The 27,661-nt window shown below is 39.0% G+C and overlaps 2 protein-coding genes across 5 annotated transcripts; one reads left to right on the forward strand and one right to left on the reverse strand.

The window, feature by feature from the left end:
- Nucleotides 1-9,026: 9,026 nt before the first annotated feature.
- Nucleotides 9,027-20,101, reverse strand: slc26a11 (solute carrier family 26 member 11). 4 transcript variants are annotated; one of them, XM_013264444.3, is made up of 15 exons: nt 19,952-20,101; nt 19,299-19,421; nt 18,929-19,181; nt 18,592-18,784; nt 16,976-17,061; nt 15,217-15,433; nt 14,942-15,081; nt 14,727-14,799; nt 14,128-14,239; nt 13,995-14,050; nt 13,482-13,622; nt 13,006-13,133; nt 10,180-10,279; nt 9,972-10,105; nt 9,027-9,878 (listed from the first exon to the last, which is right to left on the reverse strand). In XM_013264444.3, the coding sequence occupies exons 3-15, from the start codon at nt 19,130-19,132 to the stop codon at nt 9,771-9,773; spliced, it is 1,692 nt and encodes a 563-aa protein (XP_013119898.1). In that variant the 5' UTR covers nt 19,133-19,181; nt 19,299-19,421; nt 19,952-20,101; the 3' UTR covers nt 9,027-9,770. The 4 variants fall into 4 exon arrangements, 3 of the variants coding, with proteins under 3 accessions (XP_013119898.1, XP_019215184.1, XP_003455856.1); XM_019359639.2 differs by having other exon boundaries at nt 14,942-15,105; XM_003455808.4 differs by having other exon boundaries at nt 14,942-15,120; nt 19,952-20,100.
- Nucleotides 20,102-20,112: 11 nt separating this feature from the next.
- sgsh (N-sulfoglucosamine sulfohydrolase (sulfamidase)) lies at nt 20,113-27,628 on the forward strand. The gene is made up of 9 exons (XM_003455809.5): nt 20,113-20,337; nt 21,822-21,982; nt 22,061-22,166; nt 22,257-22,633; nt 23,780-23,861; nt 23,938-24,141; nt 24,658-24,824; nt 25,286-25,503; nt 27,292-27,628. The coding sequence occupies exons 1-9, from the start codon at nt 20,253-20,255 to the stop codon at nt 27,473-27,475; spliced, it is 1,584 nt and encodes a 527-aa protein (XP_003455857.1). The 5' UTR covers nt 20,113-20,252; the 3' UTR covers nt 27,476-27,628.
- The last annotated feature ends 33 nt before the right edge of the window (nt 27,629-27,661 follow it).

The following is a 27,661-nucleotide window of genomic DNA, read 5'->3' on the forward strand; positions in this document are numbered from 1 at the left end:
CTTTGAGGATGTAGTAGAAGGCTGGCATGAGGAACGCCAAACAAACAACACTATCACACAACCAAAAACACAGAAAAGCTGTAAAAGAAACTATAACATGTTTAAAAACAACATATAACAGACTGCTTGTAGACAATGATTTAAATGTATTTTGGTGGCATTTTAGTCACAAACTTGATGAAACATAATTTCTGATAATCATCACACATTTTTATTTGCGCCAGAATGCCGAGGTGCATTTCTTTTGTTCCTTTATTTAGAAGTATGCTGGACAGACACGTAATGTCAGTGAAACAAGTCAAATGTCTTGGTGTCTGAATAATTTTAGTGGTTTTATCTGCATAAACGGGCGACCGTGGCTCAGGGGATTGGGAAGCTCATCTGTAACCGGAAGGTTGCCGGTTCGATCTCTGTCCTGGTCGTTGTGTCCCTGGGCAAGACACTTTACCCTACCGCCTACTGGTGTTGGCCAGAGGGGCCGATGGCGCGATAGGGCAGCCTCGCTTCTGTCAGTCTGCCCCAGGGCAGCTGTGGCTACAACTGTAGCTTGCCTCCACCAGTGTGTGAATGTGAGAGTGAATGAATAGTGGAATTGTAAAGCGCTTTGGGTGCCTAGAAAAGCGCTATATAAATGCAATCCATTATTATTATTCTTGAATGTTTGACACTTTGTGCAATGCCTCCGACCTGCATGTTCACTGCTGTCCTGAATGTGAAAGAAAGCATGAGAATATAAATAATGTAACTACACACACACATACACTTTCTGATAAACTGTCTCAGACTTATCTCAAATTTTTATGATCCAAGGTTTCGACATACATAAAGACTGTATGAAATTTTAGCTTCTTAAATCAAAGTTCTAGATGTTAAATAAAGTTTCATCCAGCTGACTTTTGCACATTGAAATCTGAGACAATGTTTAAACATGAAAATCTCAAAACCTAAATAAAAGCCTTGAAACTTTCGCTGGGCGTCCTTACCATTTAGCCTTGTTAAAAGTTTTATATAAGCTCCTACAGTGCAGCTTTGGACATTTTTACCCCTTCCGTGTGATCTGGATCGGTGTTTATACACTATATATAACTATTGTGCATTAGCTGTTCAGGATGCTTATTTTATAGCTTTACACAAGTGTAGGCTGTGTTTGATCATACCTGCCTAAAAGAAAGATCCACTCTATTATTTACAGAGATTTTTTTAAGTTATTTTAAGCTGCAAATCTGTGACTGGGACTGAGGTTACACAGCTTTCTAGAGTTTTCAGTAAAACCAGGTGTAAAGTGAATGCAAGATGAGCTGCATTTTAAAAAAATACTTTGATACTATGAATGCTTTTTTTTTTGGTGACATTGTTAATGGATGTGTGAATGAAAAGGCTGATAAAGAATTTTGAGAACATTTTTACAGGTATTATTTCACAGTTACTTGAATAACATATGATGCTATAGTCTAGCTTTTCAGTGATTAAAATATTTGTATGTGTGTGTGTGGGGGGGGTGTCTTTTTTACAAATGATATTGTTTACAGAAGACTCTGAGAGTGAGCATAAAAAGGTTTCACCCTTTTTATTTTATCATGATTTATTTAATAACACAAAATTTACAGAAGTAAGGATTGATATTTTATTACAAGTTTAATTATTTTCTGTCCTTTTAAAAAAGGCACATGACATTTAAAAAAATCAGCATGACAAGAATTGGTTTTGCAATGCTTGCAAAGCTTCACTCACTCATTTCCTAAAGAAACAAACACACAAAAAATAATTAATTCAAAACAGTTCACAATGTTGAGAAATTAGTTCTGAGACACGAATATAACTCACCTGTTGTGGTTTGTAAGATGGTGTCATTGAACATCCTTTGAACTGAAAGAAAACTCAGTGTTCATTCATCTTAATCCAGAAAACATCAGGAAATATAATTATACTTTTTCCAACTTGTTCAAAAAAGTTTATTTTAGTTTAATTTTTTCTGTAGTTTCCAAATATATTTAAGAAATGAGTTGATAAATGAAAAAGTTTCCTTTTCATCATATTAAAGGATCAGGTCAAACAGAGTAAGAACAATTATTTTGTTTATTTATTTTCCTTCCAGCAAATTCTACAATGGAAAATTTGCCTATTTCAACTGATATGATCAAATATTTACCATCACAGATGACTCCGGCATCTTCACCATGCCTACAGTTGTGGACCCCAAACCCAGGATGGCTGCATTGTGTTATTGAGAGCTCATTTCCAAAACATGCTACATCGTCCAACCAGATGGGTCCGCTGCCCTGTCCAAAAGCTGCATTTCGTAGTGCTGAACGAGCGCGTCCACAGCCCAGCTGTCTGCACACCACGCTGGCATCATTCAGGTCCCAGGAATCATCACACACTGTGCCCCACTGTCCATTATTGAAGACCTCCACTCTGCCAGAGCAGCGGTTCTCACCATTGACCAGCCTCAGCGGTGAATCAGCTAAGAGAAAAAGCAAAACAATAATAGGAATAAATTAAAATAAGAATATTGTTAATGGGAAACAGACATGATGGGCTTGTTATGTTGACTCTGAGCAACAGCTGCCCGTTTTATGAACAACAAATTATTTGATGCTGAAAAACCTTCAGATGAGAAATATAGGGAAAAAAAAATAATAAAATATTAAAAATAATAAAATCTTAAAAAACAGGAAAGATCATACAGATAATAATAATAATAATAATGGATTGCATTTATATAGCGCTTTTCTAGACACTCAAAGCGCTGAATAAGATGAATAAGAGCCTTGACAGTTTTGCTGTTACATGTTGCATGTTTAACTTTGTCTGATGGCACTGTTTTAACCCCATTAGATATCTTCACTCTCTTCCTGCTTTCAACCACACACCCTTCAGATAAACCTGCTCTCCACATCCACTCCTCTGATAGCTCTTTTATAGCTTTCCAGCCTCTGATATTTGTCCTACTTACCTGTTTGTTTTTGACTGGTTTGCACTACAATCTCTTACTTTCAGGTTTTTGTTTGCCACCCCAAATATCCTGCAAGCTTCTGTTTTTTTTATTCTTTTATATTTTCCAGTTTTTACTTTCACTATACACCTTAAAACCATTTCTCCTTTCTTCATTAGTCAGTTTTTTGGTCCTCATTGTTGCTCTCCAGGTAAATGACAGTGACTAAGCACTGATTGCCAAATAAGACCAATATAAGGGCTTTTGTAAATTACCTCAGGAAGTGAATTTCATTGCATTGTGTCAAGTATTAAAAGATATAAGAGAAAACTTACATTCACAAATAACAGCGGCATCTTCACTGTGACCACAGTTGTGGACCCCAAACCCTGAGTGTGAGCAGTCTGTTAGTGATAATTCACTTCCAGAACATGCTACATCATCCAACCAGATGGGTCCGCTGCCCTGTCCAAAAGCTGCACTTTGAAGTGCTGCTCGAGCGCGTCCACAGCCCAACTGTCTGCACACCACACTGACATCATTCAGGTCCCAGGAATCATCACACACTGTCCCCCACTCTCCGGCATTGAAGACCTCCACTCTGCCAGAGCAGTAACTGTGACCATTGACCAGCCTCACTGGTGAGTTAACTAACAGAGAAAAGCAACAAAAGAACACAACATTAGCCATTACCATGCCTGAGACTCTTAAACATGTCTTAATATGCAAGTTCATATAAAGTTAATGGTCCATGTAATCATCACCCTGGTGTTTATATGTTTCGCCAGTTACCTTCACATGTTCTAGGGACTGAAATTAAGATTAACTCTATAATGACCATACCTCTTGTAGAGAAGTAAATTTAGTCCAAAACAAGTTTTGTTATTACTATTTTCTATGACTTTTTTCTATGATCTGTGAATTTTCATAGGTTAGTAAAATTATCTCATCCATGTACCAGAAATTAAGTATGCTCTCAAATAGAAATTTAAACTGAACAGGCTGAAATGAACCATAATCCTTAACTTCAACCAATATAGGTTTTAACTGTATCACACCAAAAAACTTCAGAATCTGTATTGGAACCTACATTCACAAATAACCCCAGCATCTTCACCATGAACACAGTTATGGACCCCAAATGGCTGATGCTTGCAGTCTGTCATTGATTGTTCATTTCCTAAACAGCTGACATCATCCAACCAGATGTGTCCGCTGCCCTGTCCAAAAGCTGCACTTTGAAGTGCTGCTCGAGCCTGTCCACAGCCCATCTGTCTGCACACCACATTGGCATCATTCAGGTCCCACAAATCGTCACACACTGTGCCCCACTGTCCAGCATGGAGGACCTCCACTCTGCCAGAGCAGGAGTTGTTACCGTTGACGAGTCTCATTGGTGAAGCAGCTAAAAGAAAAACAAGAAACATTTGATATACAGATTAAATGGTGGACTTTACCTAAACAATACTGTCTTTGAAAAACTAAAAAAAACAGTTTTCCTGCCTTCTAAATGAAAAACATAATGTACATGCAGTCAGCTTGGAATGCACAAAATAAATGTTCTAATGTTTGCTCCAAATCTGCTGCTAAGTCTCTTTACATTGGAGGGATAGCACACATATTAGAACAATTGATCAATGAGGCCTACATTTGAAGGGAATGTCACCAGGAATTCTCATACACTCAGTACATTTAATTTCACCTCGATCTGGTCAAAAAACTTAAAGTGTTTCTTTCAATTAGTTCTTTATAACGTATTGGGAAGTGTCAGATCTTTAATAGCTAAATGTGTCAAAAGTTTCATAGCTTGAATGTGCAGTTGTCTTGTAGGAAAGCAACAACAATTTTTTTTCACCCTTCATCCTTTTGATATCATGAATTTAAAAGATTAACACATGCACCCATTTGATTTAAATCCACTGCACATTGCACTGCCAGAAACATCTGTCAGATTAATGAATAGTGAAGCCTCTTTTCTGTGCCTAATTCTGATTGTATCATGAGAAGAAAAAAATACAAGAAGAAGCTTACAGTCACAAACAACACCAGCATCTTCACCATGACCACAGTTCTGGACACCAAAACCTCGGTGTGTACAGTCTGCGATAGATGATTCATCTCCAACACAGCTGACATCATCCAACCAGATGGGTCCGCTTCCTGGACCAAAAGCTGCACTTTGAAGAGCTGCTCGAGCCCTTCCACAGCCCAGCTGTCTGCACACCACTTTGGCATCATTCAGGTCCCACAAATCATCACACACTGTGCCCCACTGTTCATCATGGAGGATTTCTACCCTGCCAGAGCAGCTGTCTTCAGAGTTGACCAGCCTCACTGGTGAAACAGCTAACAAGCAAATGCAAATAAAACATGTGGCACAATAAGTAAAAGAAAAACACAGATCAGAGATAGACCACTGAGAAAATTTCAAAAGCATCTGTGAAAAAATGCATACAACGGTTAATTTCATGTACTTAGAAAATATACTATAAGACAAAAATATTTAGTGAAAGTGAGGTGTGACACAGAGAAGTTGCCGAGCAGGCAAACTAAAAGGTCTTTGGGTATTTAACTGTTGAACGTTGATTACCCACAGAGAAAAACGTTTTGTGTTCTTTTTCAACTTACCCAATTACCGGTAAGTTTAGTTAATCGTTGTGTAAAATCCAGTCTGATATCATTACCAGATCATGATACCATTTTATTAGCAGAAGAATCATTCCAAATTCCTACTTTTTACTAATAACCCTTTTCCATAAGTGCTAATGTGTTCCATGCAGTTCCACCATAAAAAGACTGGTGCCAAAAAGTGAAAAATGCCGGACCACAAACCCAGGATCCCATAGTTCGTGACAACTGGGTTGTGACGAGTGTTGAGCCAGATTGGAAGAATGGATCGGGAAAAAAAAATTCACTTGCATTAAAGGCTAATAGGGTAAAGCTAATGTGTTAGATAATAAAAAGTCATCTAATATACCTGAAGTGCTTCCTGCAAAAACTTCCAAAATCAGGAGCAATAGAAACCCCCCAGGAACTTCCATTATGGTACAACCGCAACACAAATTTGCTGAAAAAGACAAAAGAAATGTTTGGGTACGTATTTACAAATGTAACATAATTTCACAATATCAAAGACCAATTTTGAAATGATGAATCTGAAGGAAAACTCGCGCACTGCTTGCCTTGTCTTTGAGCTTACTTTGGAGAAACTTTGCGAGGCTCCAGCAGTTCATCAAAAAGGTTCGAGTAAATATTCCCAGTGAGAGTGAATGTGAGAATTTATAGGCTTGCATCGTTATTCAAAGCAAATATAAATAGGTCATTGACAGTTATTTATTAAACCATGCCGTGGTAAACGTAATAATTCCGAAGAATGTAATTCAAACAGCAATGCTAGCAATTCAGTCATTTAACAAATTTTATTGTACTATAATCTTTTTGTGTTCCATGCCATCTGCCCTCTCACGCAACCAAGCTTGCATGAACACATATCTCAAGTTTTTATTTTTATGGAGAGAAACCAGCCTTGGTTTTTATCTGAACAATTAACCTGAATTGAACATTAGAGATAATATGATGATATGAGAACACATTTAAAGTCCAGATGTTTAGAAAAGGGGAGCCCATGCCTTTGTCTTGCTATGTTTTTCCTTCAGGGTCTGTAACAACATGCCTCAGAACTTTGTGTCAAGTGTAGCTTTGGTTCAACAGAATAGGGCTGGACATTTAGTCCAGAAGTGCATGTTTATCACAAGTAAAAAAATAAATTAATAAAAATAAAAAACAATAACAAGAAGGGTTGTGTATTACATGTCAGTTTGTTGTATCCTCAGTTGTTCCGTCAGGATTCTGTAGGAACGATAGTTTCATGTTTCCAGAATGGCCAACCTTCTAACCCTCGCTACTTGGCACTGCTAAATTTTTAATAATGCAGCACTGGAGATGATAAAAAATTAAAATAAAATCTTCTTAACATATCACCTATGTATTTTGGTTTATCAAATTAAAATATGTTTTATTGTTTAACAGAAGAATGCTTAGTGGAAACTAATGTATTAGATGATAACATGAGTTTAAATACTCGGGATGAATCATCCCAAACAATAAGCAGTACACAAGAGAGGTGATGAAGAAAGTGCAAGCGGGGTGGAGTGGGTGGAGATGAGTGTCAAGGCTGATTTGTGATAGAAGGATAATATCAAGATTATTACACCAATAAGAGATCATATAATCAAAACTAAAGCATACACGACAAAACACGATGGCCGTGAGACCCTGGATGTTTATTGATTTTTTATTGATTTGATTCCACGTGATCTGCTTTTATGATTGCATTTTTATTGCAGCCTCTGGTTTTAAGGTTCCCCTGAGGTTCAATCACTTTCTTTCTTTCCTTGTCCAGAGTAATTTTGGTCAAACCCACATAGTGTCATACATCACTTCAGTCTTATTTTTACAGTCATTATAGAGCCCAAGATTTTTTACAAAATATTTCAATAAATATCTTTTGAATTGAACATAAAAACAGACAAAGTGATGTTACTGTAATTGATCTTCCTTACAATAATTTACCTATAATAAAAACCTCACTTTTGTAGCTCATCAAGAGATGATTTAGCTTTGAAAAAGATTTCACATTATCTCTGCTTGCATACAATATCAAACTTCTTTAGACATTTGTCTGATGCATTCATAAGGAGCAGGTCCCAGCTTTACATCCAGTAAAAGTAATAAGCAAAAAAATAAATGGAGAAATGAACTCACTGCAAGTTAATTGCAGAAATGTGAGTGATTGGATGAATGATCAAATAAATGTTTGTTTCTTATCATTGTTTAGCACGTGGATGCTTAGTGGAAAACTTGTCTAACTTCTTGTTTATCCTCATATTTTATTATTAATATGAAAATAAGTAACCTCTGTAACCAGTTTAGGTCAAGCTGTTACACTGATAAGACATCGTATGACCTAAATCAAAAGTAAAGTACACGTGATAAGACACGGTGAAAAACAGATGTTTTTCCCATGTGCTTTTGCCTTCCTGATTGTTTTATTGCAGCCTTTTTGAACTACAGGAAACGATCAGATATGAAGAGCAGGCTGAACTTAGTCTCCCTGTCTTACAAACTGAACTTCATTATCCCTTCAGTATTTCCTATTTTATTGTATGTCTGTCACACTTTTATGTTTCATCAAACAAATTTAAATATTAGACAAAGTAAACACAAAATGCAGTTTCTAGATGGTGTTTATTATTAAGGGGGGAAAAAATACAAACCTACATGGCCCGGTGTGAAAAAGTGATTGGTTCCTAAACCTAATAACTGGTTGGGCCACCTTGACAGCAACAACTGCAACCAAGCATTTGCAATAACTGGCAATGAGTCTTTTACTGTGGAGGAATTTTGGCCCACTAATCTTTGCAGAATTGTTTTAATTCAGCTACATCGGACGGTTTTCGAGCATGAACCGCCTTTTTAAGGTCGTGACACAACACTTCAATCGGATTCAGGTCAGGACTTTGACTAGGCCTCTCAAAAGTCTTCATTTTGTTTTGTTTTTTCTAGTCTACTCTACTCTGTCAGGCAGGTCATATTTAAGTGATTTCTTGACTGAGAACAGGTGTGGCACTAATCAGACATGGGTGTGGCTTTTACACACTGCTTTTGCATTTTGGTTTAGTTTTTGTCAAAATGATAACAACACAGTGTAATATGTCGTGTTGCTTTTTCATCCGAGGTTTTATTTCAATTAGTTTAAAATCTGGTAAAGACGAGATGATTTTTTTAACTTGTGTCCTGATGTGTAAAACTAGAAGAGAAAGATAGTGTACTTTATTTTTTTTACGACTGCATTCTGGGGAGAATTATGAACTGACTGTGAAAAGGTGTGGCAGCAAACGAGAAGGAAAACTAGCAGAAATAAAACTAATAGAAATGGAAAAGAACCCGGACACAGCTTTTCAGTTGCAGCACCGTTGCATGGTCATCCCAAGGATCATGCCCATGACAAGTGACGATAACTTATGATCATTAAATAAAAGAATAAATGTTCAGAACTATAAAAAATTCTGCATGTACACAGACACACAAATAACTTGTAATCATTTATTCAGTAAAAATCTTTGTATAAATGTGATGATTTGGGTTAAAAATATAATTCACTCATCTTCAACATTTTTTTAACCACTCATCAACTACAGATCCTGTCCCAGCTGTCATTAGCTGGGAGGCTATGTGCACCAGGTCTCTCACAAGACTGGAATAATTTATTTATAATAAGAAAAGTTTTAAAAGTTTTTCCTTCTTCCCACCTAGAAGCATTTCTTTGTCAACATAAAATAAGAGGCTAATGCCTTACAGTACATTTTACACATAAATAAATACAACGATAGATGGCACTTGTGTTAGCCTGACTTTGCTCAGTTCATTAATCAGTAACTTCTTGTTTTTAAGGACATATTTGGTCCCACTCTGGACTTTCAACCTTAAAACACCACACAGGCATCTATTAGCAAAATTATACCACATACATCCACTATTACTTACACAGTCCAGATATTAATAGATTATATTATTTACAATTACACACATTATATTAAACTTGTGCTCCAAAGTTTTTGTGCAGTGGACAGTGTAAACTTAACAGATTCACTATTTCCAAAGTGAAGTTAAGTAGATTCAAGGGGGACTTTACTTGGTCAGTGGCGGTCGCTGCAAACTGCAAAGAAAATTACTCGCTGGAGGTAGTTTATAGATTTTTTGAGGTCTTAAGAGCCTTATAATTCCAGATTAGAGGCATCTCTCCTCTCCAGGCTGTAACTGGATAGTTTTTGTGTTAGTCATCAAGAAGGTTCCTCGACTCCATCTGCAGTGCCTCGTCCATGCTGTGATTGTGCCTGAGGCCCTCCAGATCAGCTGCCAGGAGAACCTTCAGAATAGAGGGCTGAAGGAGAAAGGAAGATGCAGGCAGGGGAAAGCAAGAGACGATGAACTCAATCAGTAAGGATTAAAGGTTTTTAAGGACTGAAGCGTGTACCTGCAATCCGGCAAAGATCAGATGCACTTCTCTGAGTTTGAACTGCCTCAGCAGGTCCCTGAGCTCACTGATCACTGTGTAATCGATGACGCTGACGTGAGAGCAGTCCAGCACCACAGACCGCGGCGGAGACACTGGGGAAAGACGAGCAGGTTAACAGCAGGAAACATTGAAATGTGCCCACACAGACTATCAAGCATTTCATTACCCTGCAGAGCCCGAGTGTGTATGATGTGGCTGAGATACTCGGTGGCAGGAAAAGTGAGGCCACTGCTCAACTCCATCACCAACACGCCGTGATCAGTCACCTGCAACACAGAAACGCAATATTACAGAATTAGACTTGTTTGATAACACAGATTTTAAATGTGTCCTTGTCAAAGTTATGAAAAATGTTTAGTTTTAGTTTTTTACTAGTTTTATTTTTAGCTAATTCATTATCAAGTATTGGCAGGGCAAGATTTAAGAAGTTCATAGAACGTCTCAAAGTTCTGTTAACATTCCAGTTCAATAAACTCATGCACCAAAGCCTCCTCAATTTCTTTGTTGACTAATTTCAACAAAGTGAAAAAGAGTTTCAAAATGAAGGCGATTATTATTAAGGGGAAAAAAATCCAAACCCCCTAAATCTAATAACTGGTTGGGCCACCCTTAGCAGCAACAACTGCAGTCAAGTATTTGCAATAACTCTCAATGAGTATTTTACAGCGCTGTGGAGGAATTTTGGCCCACTCATCCTTGCAGAGTTGTTGTAATTTAGCTACATTGGAGGGTTTTCAGGCATGAGCCACTTTTTTAAGGTCACACCACAGCATCCCAATCAGATTCAGGTCAGGACTTTGACTAGGCTTCTCCAAAGTCTTTATTTTGTTTTTCTTAAGCCTCTCAGAGGTGGACTCGCTGGTGTATTTTGTCCTGCTGCAGAACCCAAGTGCGCTTCAGCGGAGGTCATGAACAGACGGTCGGACATTCTGCATTTTGTATTTACACTTCTTCCCACCACTAACTGGCTCTAAGATAAACTGAAATGGTGAATACCCCACTACGAAACAACACACTGTCTCCTGCATCTGGGTTCTAGTTTGGTCCTGATATAAGATGCAGTCTGGGAGAGTTTAGCTGCTGGAAGCTGGGCCAGTCATCACACACTGGTGTGACAGGAAGAAGCAGCAAAACATCACCATTTAACTCTATGATGACTTTTCTCTGGGTGGCTAAAGACAGATCCAGCTTTGATTCACGAGCCTACAAAAGCAAATGTTTAACCCAGGCAAATACTAACAAAAAAAAAAAAAAAGAATCTTATGTGCCGCTTTTAAGACATTTTCATGGTCAAATCATCCTTAATCATTATCCTCTTCATCAAGATCATATCTTCTTCTCATTTTAACACCAAGTTTTCTTTCTTCATCTCTCCCTCCCCTCTTTCTCTTTTCATGTATTTTTTTTACATTTTTTGTACTTTACGGATTAGTATTTTATGACTTTTAAGACCATTTTATAACTTAGTATTTGTGACCTTCTTAATTGTTTTTTTTCTCCTGTTTTAGAGATGGCACGATACCACTTTTTTATGTCCAATACCGATACCGATATCATAAATTTGGATATCTGCCGATACCGATATGAATCCGATATAGTGTGTTTTTTAATCAATAAAACTGTTTTTTTAATATCTTGCTGCTTTTTGTATAAGTTCATACTCAAGTTAAAAAAAACAACAACACTAAAGCTATTCTGTTATATCTATATGTAAAAAATACACTGCACCCAAAATATTTCATAGTTCAGCAACACTGATCAATCTAATAAACTTAAACCTGCTCCATCCTCCCTATTCTGGTATTTTAAAGAGTACTTAGCAGAAATATTAAGCAACCTAACTAATAGGGTTCTAAAACTCCCAGCAAAAAACCCCAAAAAACACCCACCCTCCACCTCGTGATGCTTAATCGACGTAATCAACTTTAATTTGATGCAGTGTGAAAAAAAAATGCACAGAAATCAATTATTTTTCAAGAATAATTAAATAGATTCAACATCTTTCTTCAACAGAATTGCAGACTGCACAGATCGTACCTTCCCAAAGGAAAAAGTAGTATAGCTTACTAGGGTATATTAGACTTAACAGTTACTATATACAGTAATGGACTTCTATACATTTTACATCAGATTAAAACTTTGGGTGTAAGAGTCCGATAATTATTTATTAAAAGCTAGACATTTTAAATGAGAATAAGAAAGAAAAGTATGTCTTTGTGCCCCCTTTTCCCTGTTCATGCCCTATCGGCCCCCCTGGCTAAACTTTGCTAGATCCGCCCCTGCACAGTTACCAGCCGTCAGCTACGTAGAAAAGGATCCTGGTGTAGAAAGTAATATTAAATAAATTCCAACAACAGCTTATCAAGCTTTAACGTGCTGATGAGCATAAGTTTAGCCGCTGGTTTCCTCTTTCTGGCGCGAAGTGGGCAATAAACAAAGAAGAGAGACGGACTTGCGACAGAAAAGCCGATCAGCTGATCATTGATCAGTTTCATGATTGAAGTAGCTACAGGAGAGGGAGGGGGAGAGAGAGAGGCAGTCGCTCCATATATCGGTTGTTAAGCTTAACGCGGGAATGCTTTACAAACATTCAGAGATGAACTTACACACTTGCTTTACTTCTCTCTGGGATCACTTCCTCGGAGATGCTAGCGAGGCTACAAATACACACAGCCGCTCTATCACGTGATGCATACTGCTCCGAAGTGCTACGGTTATGAGCCGAGTTACGCCATGTTGCAAGTTTTTTGAGGTGCTTTTTTGATATTTAATGGATCGGATTACATTTTTTATTTTCCTCCGATATCCGATCCAGTAATTTACGTCAGTATCAGACTGATACCGATACGTAATATCGGATCGGTCCATCTCTATCCTGTTTTATGCCTGTGAACCCCTTTAACCCTTTACCCGTGACATTGACTCAAACAAACTCACTTCACATGACTAGTTTCATACACTCCTTGCACACAGACATAAAAAGATAACGCACCTCTATGTGGGGTCTGGCCATGCTGTAGAGCAGCAGGGCTCCAGACACAGCTATACCTCCTACGATGCCGTACTGCACCTCCCAGAAACTCATCAGGAACGTCACAAAAAAGGGGAGAAGGTCCAGCTCTATGGGGGATAAATCATCATCATTAACGTTTAAGTACCATTTACATCCTCCATCGATACTAGACGTTACACACATTATATATTATGTTCATGCCTAAAAATGGGGGACTGAGACGGTGACTGAGTCTGGCTCCAGACTCCACAATTCTCCCTCCCATATAAAGTCATTTACAACAGTTGACAAATTGAATTCAGTTCAATCCATTTTTTCACTATTTCACATCTTTTCTATATATTTTGGCTACTCTGTATAGTCGAATACAAAGAACTTTGGGTAAACTCTGTTTTTAATTTAAATATCTTACATAAAAGTGACTTGACTAATTAAAATAGCAAGATGACACTCACTTCGTATCCTCCACATCTTAGCCACCACACGGTAGTCCACCATGGGAGCCACCGCACAGATGATGACAGCAGCTAGAGAAGCTTTGGGGATGTAATAAAAGGCCGGCATGAGGAAGGCCAAGGAGAGCAACACTATTACACCTGCAAGAATAAGGAGAAAGAAAATCATGAAACATTTAAAAACAGTATAAACAACATAAAATATGATATTTATTTGCACCAAAATAGCAAAAAAAATATGTGATTGTTATTTTGGTTTTGACTTCAAGGTGCATTTTTATTATTTTTTAATAAGAAGGATGCTATGATAGACTGAAAGATAAACTTTTGAATTCTTGTACAAACATTGTTCTTGCAGTGTCTCCAACCTGCATGATAAGCCTTTGAATTTCACCAATAAGGAAAAAAGAAACTAAAGAAATGTGAGGTGAGGATAATTTGCTGTATGACAACATAAATGGCCACAAGGGGGCAGAAGAGGAAAACGTAAAAGCTGAAAGTGTCACAACTTACTGGTGACAACCCCTCCAGCTGGAGTGCAAACTCCAGTCTGGGAGTTCACAGCTGTCCTGGATGTGAAAGAAAATATGTCAGTATAAACATAACTGTTATTATAACTATGAAAATAACACACAGACACACAAACCTCCCAAAGCTGCCTGTGACAGGGTAGGCTGACACAAAGGAGCCCATGATGTTGGTCACTCCGATTGCCAGCAGCTCCTGGTTGGCATCGATCCTGTAGTCGTTCTGACTGGCTGAGGAGAAACATTAAGTTAAAATCAGCCACTAGTGTGATGAAAAAAAACATTCTTTAGCTTTAGTTATCTAATAACTATCTAATGAGTAGAAAAATGCTTTTGAAACATGTTACGTTTTTAAAAATGTATAAAGTATTGATCTTTATTAATTTTATCTTCATGATGAAGCCTTAAATTGACAGCCATGTTGCACTTACAAGCTAAATACATGATAAATATTATCATTGCTATTGGAGTTTTATATGTTTACAGTGTTAGTTTAACATGTTAAATGATGGGACTGTCAGCTATTAGTTTTGGAAATACTAATGTTTATTAATCTGGTAAGAAGTGTGAATATCTGAGTCATATTTTATGTCTATCATTTAATTCTGTTTGAAGAATCTCATTGAAAAAGTGGAAACGTCATGGAATTACCACCATCATTATGATTATCCTCTGAAACCAATAACAGGAAATCATTCATATGACTAACATTACTTACCAAATGCTTTCGCAATAGCAATGCTCTCCAACAGGCCCATGAAGGGGATCACCGCTAGCCCTCCTCCAAAGTCCTTTAAAACACACAGAGAGGAAGACGAGACAGTCAGCTGCTCTTTCTGAGAGCAGAGGGATTCTGGAAGTGAAACTTTCAGCTCAATCATTTATCGAAAAGATCCAGTGTCTTCATCGGGTTACTGGCTGTTTCCTCCTTACCTCCACAATCTCTCCAAAGGAAACGACGGTGCCGTTGGCTGTAGTGTCAGAGGTGGGTGGAGGCCTGAATGGTGGCAGTCCGCGGGTAGTTTTTCCAGTGATTGTGAAAACGTGATTACCATACGTCTCCCAGGAAAATGCTATGAGGGATGCAGCGATGACCACTGCAGCGTTACGCACTGATTATATAAAGAAATACAATAAAAATGTAATGTACAGAATACTGTTATTTTTGTAAAAGAGAGACACGTTTACTCAAACACAAAGGTACTCACTGGTAGCTACAGCCCACACTACTTTCCTGGCATACATGGAGCAGGTGGAGTCACTGTCAGAGGTTAGACTCGACTTCATGAACATCAACGTGACCAGCAGAGCGAGACAAATCAGACCAAGAACCACATCACCGATCCTGGCCTCAGGGATCTTGTGGAAGGTGTAGTAAACCTCCAGGAAAAACTGCTGAGGGACACCCTGGATTCCCAGAATATTCTAGAAAAAAAGAAAGAGTGGGTAAAACCACTGACTTTATGAATGGAAAAGGAGCGGGCAAGAGCAGTTCTCTCTTTGGAGTTTACACACTCAGTCAAGTTTAGGTTATACTCAAAATACAATTTTGAGTATAACCTAAACATTTATTGTTAATCAGTTCACCAACAAGCAATGAATGATGCAAATCCACCAGTAAAAGCTCAACACAGATTATAGTGCTCATTGGCCACATCTTTGACCTGTCTGCATGAGGTCAATGGGAGATTGATAGGGTGTCTTAGTGTTTGTGTGATTTTGTGGGAAACCACAACACAACTTTTTTCCTTATTTTGAAGGCAACTATCAATTTTATTGTATTTTATGTATGCTTGTGCAAGCAAGTGCAGCTTTCACATAAACAGACATTTATGAGAGGTATGAGTTTGTGAGCCCTGAAAGATTTCAACTTGCATTAATAAAAAAACACTGATGCAGAATATAGAGTTTTAACAAGGACTTTTCAAATATTTATTAAAGCCATGTGCTTAGTTTGTAGAGAGCAGACTGCTGTGTTTAAGTGTTTATTAAGAGACTAAACCGCAGAGAAGTACAAGAACCTGACTGAAGCAGAGCGGGAATGTACATCAGAGCCTGTGCTAGTAAAAAACACACCAATAAGGAGTTTTGCAGGCAGAAGGAGAACATGCAAACTGCACACAGAAAGGACCCAGCAGGTGGATTCAAACACTCAACCTTCTAGCTTAGAGGCACAGTACTAACCACTGGTCCACCCAATGCTCAAATCATTATTGTGGTGCTTTCTGGTGACTTTTCTATTTTCTTAGATGCCAATAAGCTAGTTGTGATCATTCTAGAGATTATTTTTTTTAATTCTGTGTGCTTCCAATGTATTTTTCTGCACTGCTTCTGAGTCTTTTACCCAGTGTTTTGTGTTTTGTGGTCTTTTCGAATTCTGTTTATTTTTCATTATCTTTAGTTTGCTGGTTTTGGTTTAGACTTTCACCCTTGTGTACTCCTTAGCATTTCAGTCTTGAGCATTTAGTTCAAATTACTGTTTCCTACCTTTTCCTTCTATGCCAGTTCCCCTACGTTTAGGCTAGTTCTGTCTGCAGTTCCCTTTTAGTTATTGTGCCTCTCTTCCTGTTTTATTTTGATACCATTTTGTCTCCTTTACATTGTGTTTAGTCTTACTTTCTCCCCTGCCTCATTGTGTCAATTATTTACACCTGTGTTTATTTGGCCCAGCTGTTCTACATTCCCCTAATCTGCCTTGGTGCAGTTATACCCTCAGTTTGGCCCTTGCTCTTTGTTATGTCATCTGTTATGCCTTCCTGTTTTCTCTGGTCTCATCTCCATCCTGGCTTCTGTTTATTTCTATAATATTTTCCTTTCTGCTCTGTTTTAATAAAGACTCACTTTTTAGCTTTTCATTCTTTTAAAGACTTTTTCCCTACTGAGGCATACAGTTTGATATGTTGTATATGCTGAGATAACTATGTATGTGTGTTAGTTTTTGCTGTGTGTGCATGTTTTCACTCTTACTTTGACTTGGCCAAATCCAATAGTTACTGCAGCAGCACATGTGAAGCCTTTTATTACAGGAAAAGAGATGAAGTCCAGAAGGAAACCTGCAGAAGAGAAGCAAAGTAGTGGATGATTTATAGGACCAAGACATTATATAACCTTCCAGATTTCAAATATTACAGTAACTCTTTAAGAAAAAAAATATAAATTCTTATTCGATAAGGAGCTTATTTTCATGTTCGTAGGCTGCCCATTCATTGCCGTTTTACCGTAAAATGACACAAGACTAGTAAGTCATTCAAAAATAAGCACAGCACAATTAAGTTTGGATCGGGTCCTGGCCAAGGAGAACATGAACCTTGTCTCATGTTCTCCTTGTGCCTGTGGAGTTTGCTCCAGGTACTATAGCTTCCTCCCACAGTCCAAAGACATGCTTGGTCGGGTAATGGCAAACCTAACCTAGGCTACGTTCACACTGCAGGCGAAAGCGCATCAAATCCGATTTTTTCGCCCCTATGCGACCCGTATCCGATCTTGGTATGACAGTGTGAACAGCACAAATCTGATATTTTCAAATCCGATCTGGGTCACTTTCATATGTGGTACTGAATCCGATACATATCCGATGTTTTAGAAAGCGACTGCTGTGTGAACGGTCAAGTCGCATTAAATCCGTCTTTTACGTCACTGACACAAGACAGACGCCAATTATCAACTCCATAGAGAAGCGCCCGATAGGACATCGCGAACGATTTCCTACCATCCGGTGAAACTGTTGGGAAGACAATGTTGGAGAAATGTGAACATTTTATTTTTACTGTATTTTCTGCAGATTCTGACAGAAATCTGCAACTATCCTTTGAAGCACTGCTCCTCTAAAACAGCAAAAAGGATCATTATTAGGTTATCTACATTATTATGTAAATAACAAAATAACTTAAAGCAAAAATCTGGAAACATAAAGTCGGAAGTCTTTATATTAAGGGCCATCAGTCAAACAATATTGTTTGCTCTGGGTCTAAACAGAGCGAGTTGTGTGTGACATCTTTTGCGCATGCGGGCCGCTTTGAGCGTTCACACTAGAGAGCGTTTGATGTCGCATTTTATGTGTAGTGTGAACAAGCAGACAAAAAAATCGGATTTGATCAAAAAATCGGAATTGAGCATTAAGACCTGCAGTGTGAACGTAGCCCTAGATGTGAATGTGACCATGAATGGCTAACTATCTCTGTGTGTCAGCCCTGTCCAGGGTGTATCCTGCGTCATGTCATATGAAAGCGGTGAGGGGGCTCCAGCTCCCTGAACTGGATATGTGGTTAATAAAATGGATGAACAGATGACTATTTAGGATCCACAGATTTTATAGTAGACTGTCTGCCTCTAAAATTTAAGTTCCTACATGATAGTTGCTCGATTTTTGTGATGTTGTTTTTACTTTTGGACTTCACCTTAAATTTTACACACTGGAGAATGTGATAAACTACCAGTGCTCTCAGACTCACACAAAAATGTGTGTTATTGTGAAAAAATATTTTGTTTTGCTTTCAGTGGTTCACAAGTTTTTGAATAAATTCAGGAAAAGCCAAAACTGAAATCGCAAGCTTTCCACATGACCTCGGGAGCACTCATTTCACCTAATCTCAGTAACGCCATCACAGCTTGGATGAGTCCACAGAGGAGGCTGAGCAGCACGGCTCGGTGAGGCTCCCCTCCCACCACAGAGGAGCATAAGAGGGACATGATGGCCGTGGGGCCCAGGGTCACATCCTTGGAGGTTCCCAGAAAGGTGTAGATGAACCCCCCCATGAAGGCCGAATAGAGTCCGAACTGTGGACAGAAAAGAAAATAAAGTCTGAACTAATTATGCAGCTAATTATTTTTTTCATCTTAAAGCTCATGTCTCAGGAAAAGAGGAAAGCCAAATTAGTTATCGAGAAGGAGGTGAACCCTAAAGGAAAGCCTAAGACTCGCCTGCACAGGAAGGCCGGCCACTTCAGCATAAGCCAGCGCTTGTGGTACAGTCGTCAATCCAACAGTGAGACCCGCGAGGACGTCCATCTTTAGCCACTTCAGGTTGTACTTTGGCAGCCATGAGAGGATGGGCAACCAGGCCTTCAAGGTGTTGTAGGAACAGCAGCGCCGGGCTGACTGTCTTCTCATGAGACGCCGCTCCATCACACTTAGAGGTTGAGACCGGCGGGAGAGGAATTCAGCAAAGAGACATCTGTAGCAGAAAAAAATAAAAATGAACAAAACAAAAGCCACTCACACAAAGCGTGAGTTCTCCCCTCAGCTTTGCTGGGTGCTGCTCAGGTTCCTGTTTTTTCCTTTTATTTCCTACCTCCTGCTGAGATATGCAGCATTCAGGAAAACGCCACAAAGATGCTGCTCATGCAAGCAGGTGTCGACCTGTTTGTTTGCATTTCTTCAAGCCGAGGACATATCTTCAGGTGCATGCTGTGATCTGCATGCCACAAAAAAAAAAAAAAACATTCACAAGCTCACTGTGTGTCATTTACAATCATATGACGATCATATGACAGCTGGGTGCTTTGCATATCTGTATCTGAACAGTCAGGACATGTTTTTTTTCATGAAGTCACCTTTACCTTCAAACTATAAACTTCCTCATCAGGAAAGTCCAACAGGCCCACAGTCTTACGTGACCTCAGACTGATACTTTATCTCCCACTGTGTCTGATTATGAGTCTATGTTACCCAGACTATAACAACCTTGTAATTATCAAAAAATAATGATAACAAACTAAAAACAGTGATGTGTTTGAGTGCAAGAGAGAAGAATGCACAAAAGAGACTGAATTCGTATACTACAGAATGGAAACAAAACAGAATAAAATACAAATTTGACCATATAATATAAAATAACTCCACAGTGTTTAACCGAACTGAACCAAAATAGACTAAAATAGACCAGAACAGACCAAAATAAAGTAGAAAAGACTAAATAAAATAGAATAAAACATAAATTCTTACACAGCGTGATGCTTTCTCTTGGCTGGGCTGTGATTTTTCACGTCTTTCTCTACTGTTCCTTCTGCTAAACCCACTTCCCCAAAAACATTTCGCTGACTAGGCGCGAGACAAGTCGTTTCCTGTTGTTTCTTTTTCTCCTCACGTGACTTGTGTCATGTGACTCCAAGTGGGCGGGGTTTGAGTTGTTTGAGGAAGCATGTTTCACGGCGTTCCAACGGTGCCTTTAAGTGCTAACTTTAGCGAGTTTTATTTTCATATTTAAAGTTTATTTTTCTGTGGAGAAATAGAGGAAGAGGTCAACATGCTCCCTCGGGTTGTCTGTCTTATTTTTTTAGCATCATGTTGCATCGGAGAGTCCAAAACAAGAAATGTGCTTCTAATAATTGGTGAGTTCACGTTTTTGTGCTCCTGGAGAAACTATAAATCCTTTCTGTTATATGGCTGGAAATTTAAAATGCTGAAATATACCCTCCTGTTGCCATTACAATTCTGTGCAAAAATCTCGAGCCACCCTTTAATTCGTTATATAACTGAGGTTCAATAGTTCCCGAAGATTTTCATTGGACATTGGCTGCTTGTTCACTCATTTTCAATCCACTCAAAAGTGGCAGGCTTAAAAAAAAAAAACTATCTTCAGCATTAATGATTAATGAAAGCGAAATGGGGAAAAGGCTAAGGTACACCAAATTACACAAGAATTGAACTGAAAATCAGCAGTAACAGTATTTTCTCCATATTGAATCCACATATGAATCCAAATTTGAGATTGTTGGTTCAAATCATTGTTAGTATGTAAAGAGAAGATCAGGAGAGAGGTACAACAGCGAGTGTCTACAGCTATCTGTATCAGGGCAGGCTCTGTCATGGTTTGGGGCTGCAGCTGGGGATCATAAAAACTGATGGACACAGAGATGGATGCAGAAAGCATCTTACTAAAAACAGCTTTAATATTTCAGGATGATCAAATGATCCCAAATGCACTGACAATGCAGTGAAAGCATGCCTGGATAGAAAAACACATACTGGAGTACCATCAGTCATGGATTGGCCTCCCCAGAGACTTTATCATTATAGTGATAGGGAACAGTGCAAAAGAACAGCTTTGAATGTCCTTCAAGAAGCCTGGAGAACGATTCCTGAAGACTGCTCAAAAAGAATTACAAGAAAGCTTGCCCAAGACAGTTCAGGCTGTGTTGAAGAAAAAGGATAGTCATACCAAATATTGACTTTTTGGATTGTATAAACTCTGTATAAAGAAATAAGTAGAGGCACAAGATTTGCACAGTACTGAAAGTGCATGATAGAGGTTATAACTGTTTTAGGCAGTTGCTTTTATTTTGTTTATTAGTAGAACCTCTCTCCATAACATAAAATAATTAAGTTGACCAAATCCAAACAAACTAAATATGAGGCAGAAGTCGGTTTGTGTGTTACAATCTTGAGCCGGATGTTTTTCTGAATGTTTTAACCTTCATGCAAGTAGATTTTTATTATCGTACAAATATTCTATAAAGGAATATGTTTAAAGTAAAACTAATCTAAAATGATCTGTCAGAAAATGCCAGAGAATTGGAAAAAAAATTAAAACTATACTCCGGGAAAAAGAAAAATGTCAGTGTCTCTTTACATGAAGCCTGATCCATCAAGAAACACTTTTCCTACTTAAATCCTCTGCACTAAACCCCAACCTTAAACCCATCCTGTACTTCTGAGAAGAACTGGAATTGTGACTTAAAGCCAGGTTTCATTACCCTACTGACTTTGCAAAGCAGTATGTAGATGCCAAAGATTTTAGAGATGATTAAAAGTCAGTTATGGGCATTTTGTTTGAGCTCCCGCATCAGTTTCTGTCTTTTCCTCCTCCTCACAGCTGATGATGCAGGTTTCGAGACAGAGGTTTATAACAACTCTGTGGTCCACACGCCTCACCTGCGCTCTCTGGCTCAGCGCAGCGTGGTGTTCAAGAACGCCTTCACATCTGTCAGCAGCTGCTCACCCAGCCGCTCCGCCATCCTCACCGGCCTGCCACAGGTGAGACACACACACCTGTGAATGCCTCTCATTAAAGCGATGTGAATTATTGAGGTGTGTTTCTCTTGTGGTTTCCAGCATCAGAATGGCATTTATGGACTTCATCAAGGAGTCCATCACTTTAATTCTTTTGATGAAGTACAAAGTCTGCCGCTGCTTCTCAAACAAACCAACGTACACACAGGTAGATAACAAAATGACCCGTTTTTCTCATGTCTATAAATAAATCTTTCTTATTTTTTACTTTTTAAACTCACTGATTCTTTCTTCACAGGTATAATTGGAAAGAAGCATGTTGGCCCTGGATCTGTTTACCCCTTTGACTTTGCCTACACAGAGGAAAACAGCTCTGTCCTCCAGGTGGGGAGGAACATCACTCGCATTAAACTCCTGGTCCGCAAGTTTTTCCAGACTCACAAAGAGGAAGCCTTTCAACGAAAGAACGGGGAAAAAGCAGAAGAAAGTAACCGGGAGAATATAAAGAGTGAAGAGAGGCCATTTTTCCTTTATGTTGCCTTCCATGATACTCATCGATGTGGACACTCGCAGCCCCAATACGGAGCTTTCTGTGAGAAGTTTGGGAATGGTGAAAAGGAGATGGGTAGAATCCCTGACTGGACACCACAGTATTACACACCAGACCAAGTAAAGGTCAGAGAAATCCCAGTTTCTACTTTAATCTATCTGTTTTATGTCATTATTTTACTGTTTTAAAAAGAAAAAGGCTATAAAAATCAAAGCAGGCTAGTCCATTTTGCTGAAATTTCATTGCAGCGGCTGACATTGTTGTATACATGCCTGACAGTGTCGGGGCATGCTCCTACTGAGATGGTAGATGGTATCATGGGGAATTTCCTGATCTCCAGATCTGGACCCGGACATCACTGAGCTCATAGATGGTCTGAGGTGTAACCTGGCAGCATCAGATAGCTTAAAACATAACATACCAGAGTTGTTCTATTGGATTTAGGTCAGGCAAACAAGGGGCCCAGTCGGTGGCATCAGTTACTTCAGGAAGTGCATGCATACTCTCGCCACATGAAGCCAGGCTTTGTCGTGCAACTGGAGAAACCCAGGAACCACTGTGCCATTGAACTGCGTGTGCCGTTGCCTAGCCTGTAGAAGTCTCTGCATCCCTGCATAAATATGCTTCCCCAGACCATCACAGAACCATCACCAAACTGGTCATGCTGAACACCATTCCAGGCAGCATTACATTCTCTGCAACTTCTCCAGACTTCTCCAGACTGTCACATGTGCTCAGGATGAGCCTGCTCTCATCTATGAAAATTACAGGGTGACAGTGGTGGACTTACAAATTCTGGCATTTTATAGTAAATGACAGTCAGGCTCCACGGTGCCGGGCAGTGAGCACAGGAACAACTTGAGTACAATGAGCCCTCAGTGCACCGTCATGAAGTTTGAGACATTCACACCAGTGGCCTGCTGTAGGGCTCCAGATCAATATCCCCGAGGTTAAGTTAACTTGATGCTATACTCTGGTTAAAAAGTGTTTCTTTAGTGTTTGATCTTGAGCTCATTGCTGCTTTGCATTACAGCATGCACAGCCTGCAGTTGAAATTAACAGAAATTTCCAAATGCCAAAATTTTCCACAGCTTTTTCTCGTATCCCAGTTTGTGTTTCTGATTCAACCCTCGTCATATGGTTAGTCTTTACTTTTTTTCTTTTTTCTTTTTTTACTTTTCAAGTTATCATGATGGTTGAATTAAAGCTACAGAACTTTAACACATGTTTAACACATGTAATGCAGAATTTCCTCATCTTGTGCACTTTAGGTTCCTCCTTTTGTGCCGGATACACCTGCATCACGAGCTGACTTGGCTGCACTGTACACCACAGTGAGCCGGCTGGATCAGGGTGCGTAACAGTTTTATAACATAGAAAAAGAAGCTTGTAAAACACTAAACTACGATGCTGCGCATATCCCCTGCAGGTATCGGTTTAGTTCTTCAGGAGCTCAGAGAAGCCGGTTATGAGAACGACACTCTGATCATCTACAGCTCAGACAACGGTATCCCCTTCCCGAATGGCAGAACCAACCTGTATCACTCTGGAACGGCAGAGCCAATGGTGGTGTCCTCTCCGGAGCACAGGGAGCGATGGGGAGACACCAGCGAGGCCTACGTCAGCCTGCTGGGTAAGAAAATTGAAGATACAAGGAACGATGCAAATGGACCTTTTCTCAGTATTATAGGCCTTAAAATTAAGCAGCTATCCATTGTGAGCACAGAGTGAGCTGCAGGTTAATGTTAAATACTTATACCACTCATTCCTAAACCTTTCTGGATTGTGAATAACAAACAATAAAAAAAATTCTAACAATTACGAGCCAGTAAAGTAAAGAGTGACAGAGCAGAAGAGTCAGTGTGTTGATCTGAAGCAGCCACTAGATGGAGACTTAACAACAGAGCATGAAATATTGATAGAAGGATAAAAAAATAGATTAATAGACTGTACAAGTAGGGGTAGAAGTATTTTCTCAACCTATCAACAAATACTAACAAAAATACAAAGATATGTGGCTTTCTTTTTCTTTCTTTTGACGGTGTTGTATAAATATGAAGGTATCCCTTAGTTTAAAATTTACTTGAACATCTGTCATTTTTTTGTTTGTTTGTTTTTACTATCTTTTCTTTTCCTTTTATTTTTGCAGACATCACTCCCACCATCCTCGACTGGTTCTCTGTTCCTTACCCATCCTACAGCCTACCTGGCACCCCTGCCTCCCAGGTCCACCTCACTGGCCGCTCGTTACTCCCTGCTTTGGTAACTGAGCCCACCAGCTGGCACACAGTCTACTCCAGCCAGTCCCTGCACGAGGTCAGGACATCACCACCACTTTAGCTTAATTTTGGACTCGACTGTGGTAGACTTGCTTGAGTCTTAGTTTAAAATATTCCTTATGATGATGAGCTATTTTCGCTCCTCTTTCTAGAAGCCAACTTTTTTCTGATTGGCTGGCCCTTACAAGCAAAAGGTTTGAACAGCAGTGGGCTGCTGTGCTTACAGCCAAAGTTGTATGCCTGACACGACCGTATAAGAATATTTGCTTTCACTGGAGTCACACTGAGCCAAGAGTAGGGAAAGAAGTCTAAAACCAAGTGCTTAGAGCACTGTGAAGCTTTTGGCTCAGAAGGATTAATTGCACGTACACTGACATCTTTATTTTAAATTCGCTGTTGCAAAAGTGTTAATAAGACAGAAAATCAAGAAAAACATGACAGCACCACTTTAATGAGAGAATAAAATGTCTTTAACTAAAACTTTTGCTTTGATTTCAGGTCACCATGTACTACCCGATTCGCTCTATTCAGCAGGGGCCGTACCACCTTCTGCACAACCTGCACTACCGTATGCCCTTCCCTATCGATCAAGATCTGTACGTGTCGCCCACCTTTCAGGACCTGCTGAACCGCACCACGCTGAGTCAGCCAACACACTGGTTTAAAAGCCTGGAGCAGTACTACTACAGAGCTCGCTGGGAGCTGTACGACACCAGGTCTGTAACAGCTGCTGTCGCTCACTTTGTTAGAGCTGATCCAGAGAAGCAAACAGGACCTTATTCCTGATAAGTATCAGTCCCCGCAAAGGACGGGAGTTAAAAGGTCTTCACGGAAAAGTGGATCACAATACTTGACCTTGATCAGTGGATGACAGGGGCATCCACCGAGTCCAGTGAGATAAACCTAAAACAGCTGATTTAGTGACAAGGTAACAACTTTGTCTCAGAAAACAAAGAGCAGAGGTCAAAAACAGAAAAAGAATCACATGTTGAGCAAATTTTATTTGCCATGATTGTTCAGATTTTTGTTTTTGTGATGAATCAGTATTTAAAACTCTTTTTTTTTTTTTCAAACACTGTTGCATTTGATGGTAAAGATTCCTGGTATGAATCTCTTGCCCTCCGCCCACATATTCAACAACACAGAAAGAGACATGCATGTTAGGTTAATTGGTGATTCTCAATCTGCTATGGATGTGAGAAGGATAAAGTGCTTAAAGAGTACAGAAGAAACATGTACTGGTTAAATGCAACTCGTCTTTTGAAGCACTTTGAGTGGTCACTAAAAAAATGCTATACATAAATAGCAGGCTGTTTCCATTTAAAGCTTTTTATTTCACGGTTTGTGTGTCCGTAATTGTTCACTGCAGCAGAAACAAGTGAAAAACTGAGGAGGATGTTGATAACGAGCTATGCCGTCTTTCACACTAAAAATCAGCAGCACCGCCTTTGCTGTGACTTTTACACTGAGGTTAATCAGTTGTGAGTAGAAAACGTAGATGGTCCACTAGTTGAGTCCACCACATCTGCAGACACATCGTTCACATCTTATATCAGACCGTTAACAGACTGTTCCCTCAGTTCCTTAGAGTGTAAAGCTTTTTTAAAGATGACATTCATAACAACGGATGAAGATGACAGTTAGCTGAAGAGGGAACAAGCACAAACGTAATCAAGTTTCTTTTTTCTCAGTTTTTCCAATAATGAACACTATTGATAGTTGAAAACTAAAACTACACCACGGATTGGCTTTGAAAACCACGTTTAGCTTAATTTAAAACATATTTTCAACAACCTGATTGAATGCACAGTATAAAAACATTTAATGAATGACTTATAACACACTATAATGAAGGCATACACTTGTATAAGAACATTTTAATGGATTATTACTTGTCATAATTTATTTCACCATTCATTTCTTACTCCTCTTTCCTGCTGTGCTAATGACTGGTGACCTAAAGGTTTTAATTAATGAATAATAAACCAACATAAATACCTTATTTAAACGTAGGTATGTAGTGCATTTTAAAAAAGTATTTGATGGTAATATTAAGCTTTTTAAAGCAAATTAAGAGTTAAGTCGGTTTCATTCTTAGGCCATATTTAGTACTTTTAAATGTAATGTGTGGGGAAAAAAACACCAGTCAGATAATATATTAGCCAATTAAATGCTTATTATTTTCACTGGGAATGGAGGCAAAACTCCATCCACCCATTTTCTTATTGAGTTTAGGGTTGTGGAGAAGCTGTAGCCTTTCGCATGTGTCATGGGGTGAGATTCATGTTAAACCCTGGACGGTTCAACAGTTTAACGCCAACATATTTCCTTGAAAAAATGACTAATTTTAATCAAACTAACAGAAGCTATAGTTGAAGAGTCATCTTAGTAAATAAAACTCATTATTTTTGCATTAGATGGAGGGATTTGCAGTGAGTAATTGTGGCTTATGAGCTCAGTCTTTCTAAAATGTTTAAATATTAATAATTGCATCACTAATGCAGGACAGACCCACTGGAAACGAAGAACCTGGTGTCAGACCTGTCCTACAGAGCCGTGCTGGAGAGCCTGAGGCAGGATCTGCAGAAGTGGCAGTGGAGGACTGGCGATCCCTGGGTCTGTGGACCAGACTATGTCCTGGAGGACAAACTGGAGCCGCACTGCAGACCACTTTACAATGGATTATGAGGGACCCTAATGGTACCTTCAGTCATCTTGACTGATAAAGCTCTATGGATGAGGGCATTTACTTTGTAAAATACAAGATGTTTATTGTAATTTCTAATTTTGTATGTCAGTGATGCTTTTAATGCTTAAAATAAACAATTTTAGTTGCTTTAATTTGTACCGTCCGCTTTATTTTACTGCATAATT

Source organism: Oreochromis niloticus, linkage group LG6 (genome assembly GCF_001858045.2).
Source record: "Oreochromis niloticus isolate F11D_XX linkage group LG6, O_niloticus_UMD_NMBU, whole genome shotgun sequence".
NCBI lineage: Eukaryota > Metazoa > Chordata > Actinopteri > Cichliformes > Cichlidae > Oreochromis > Oreochromis niloticus.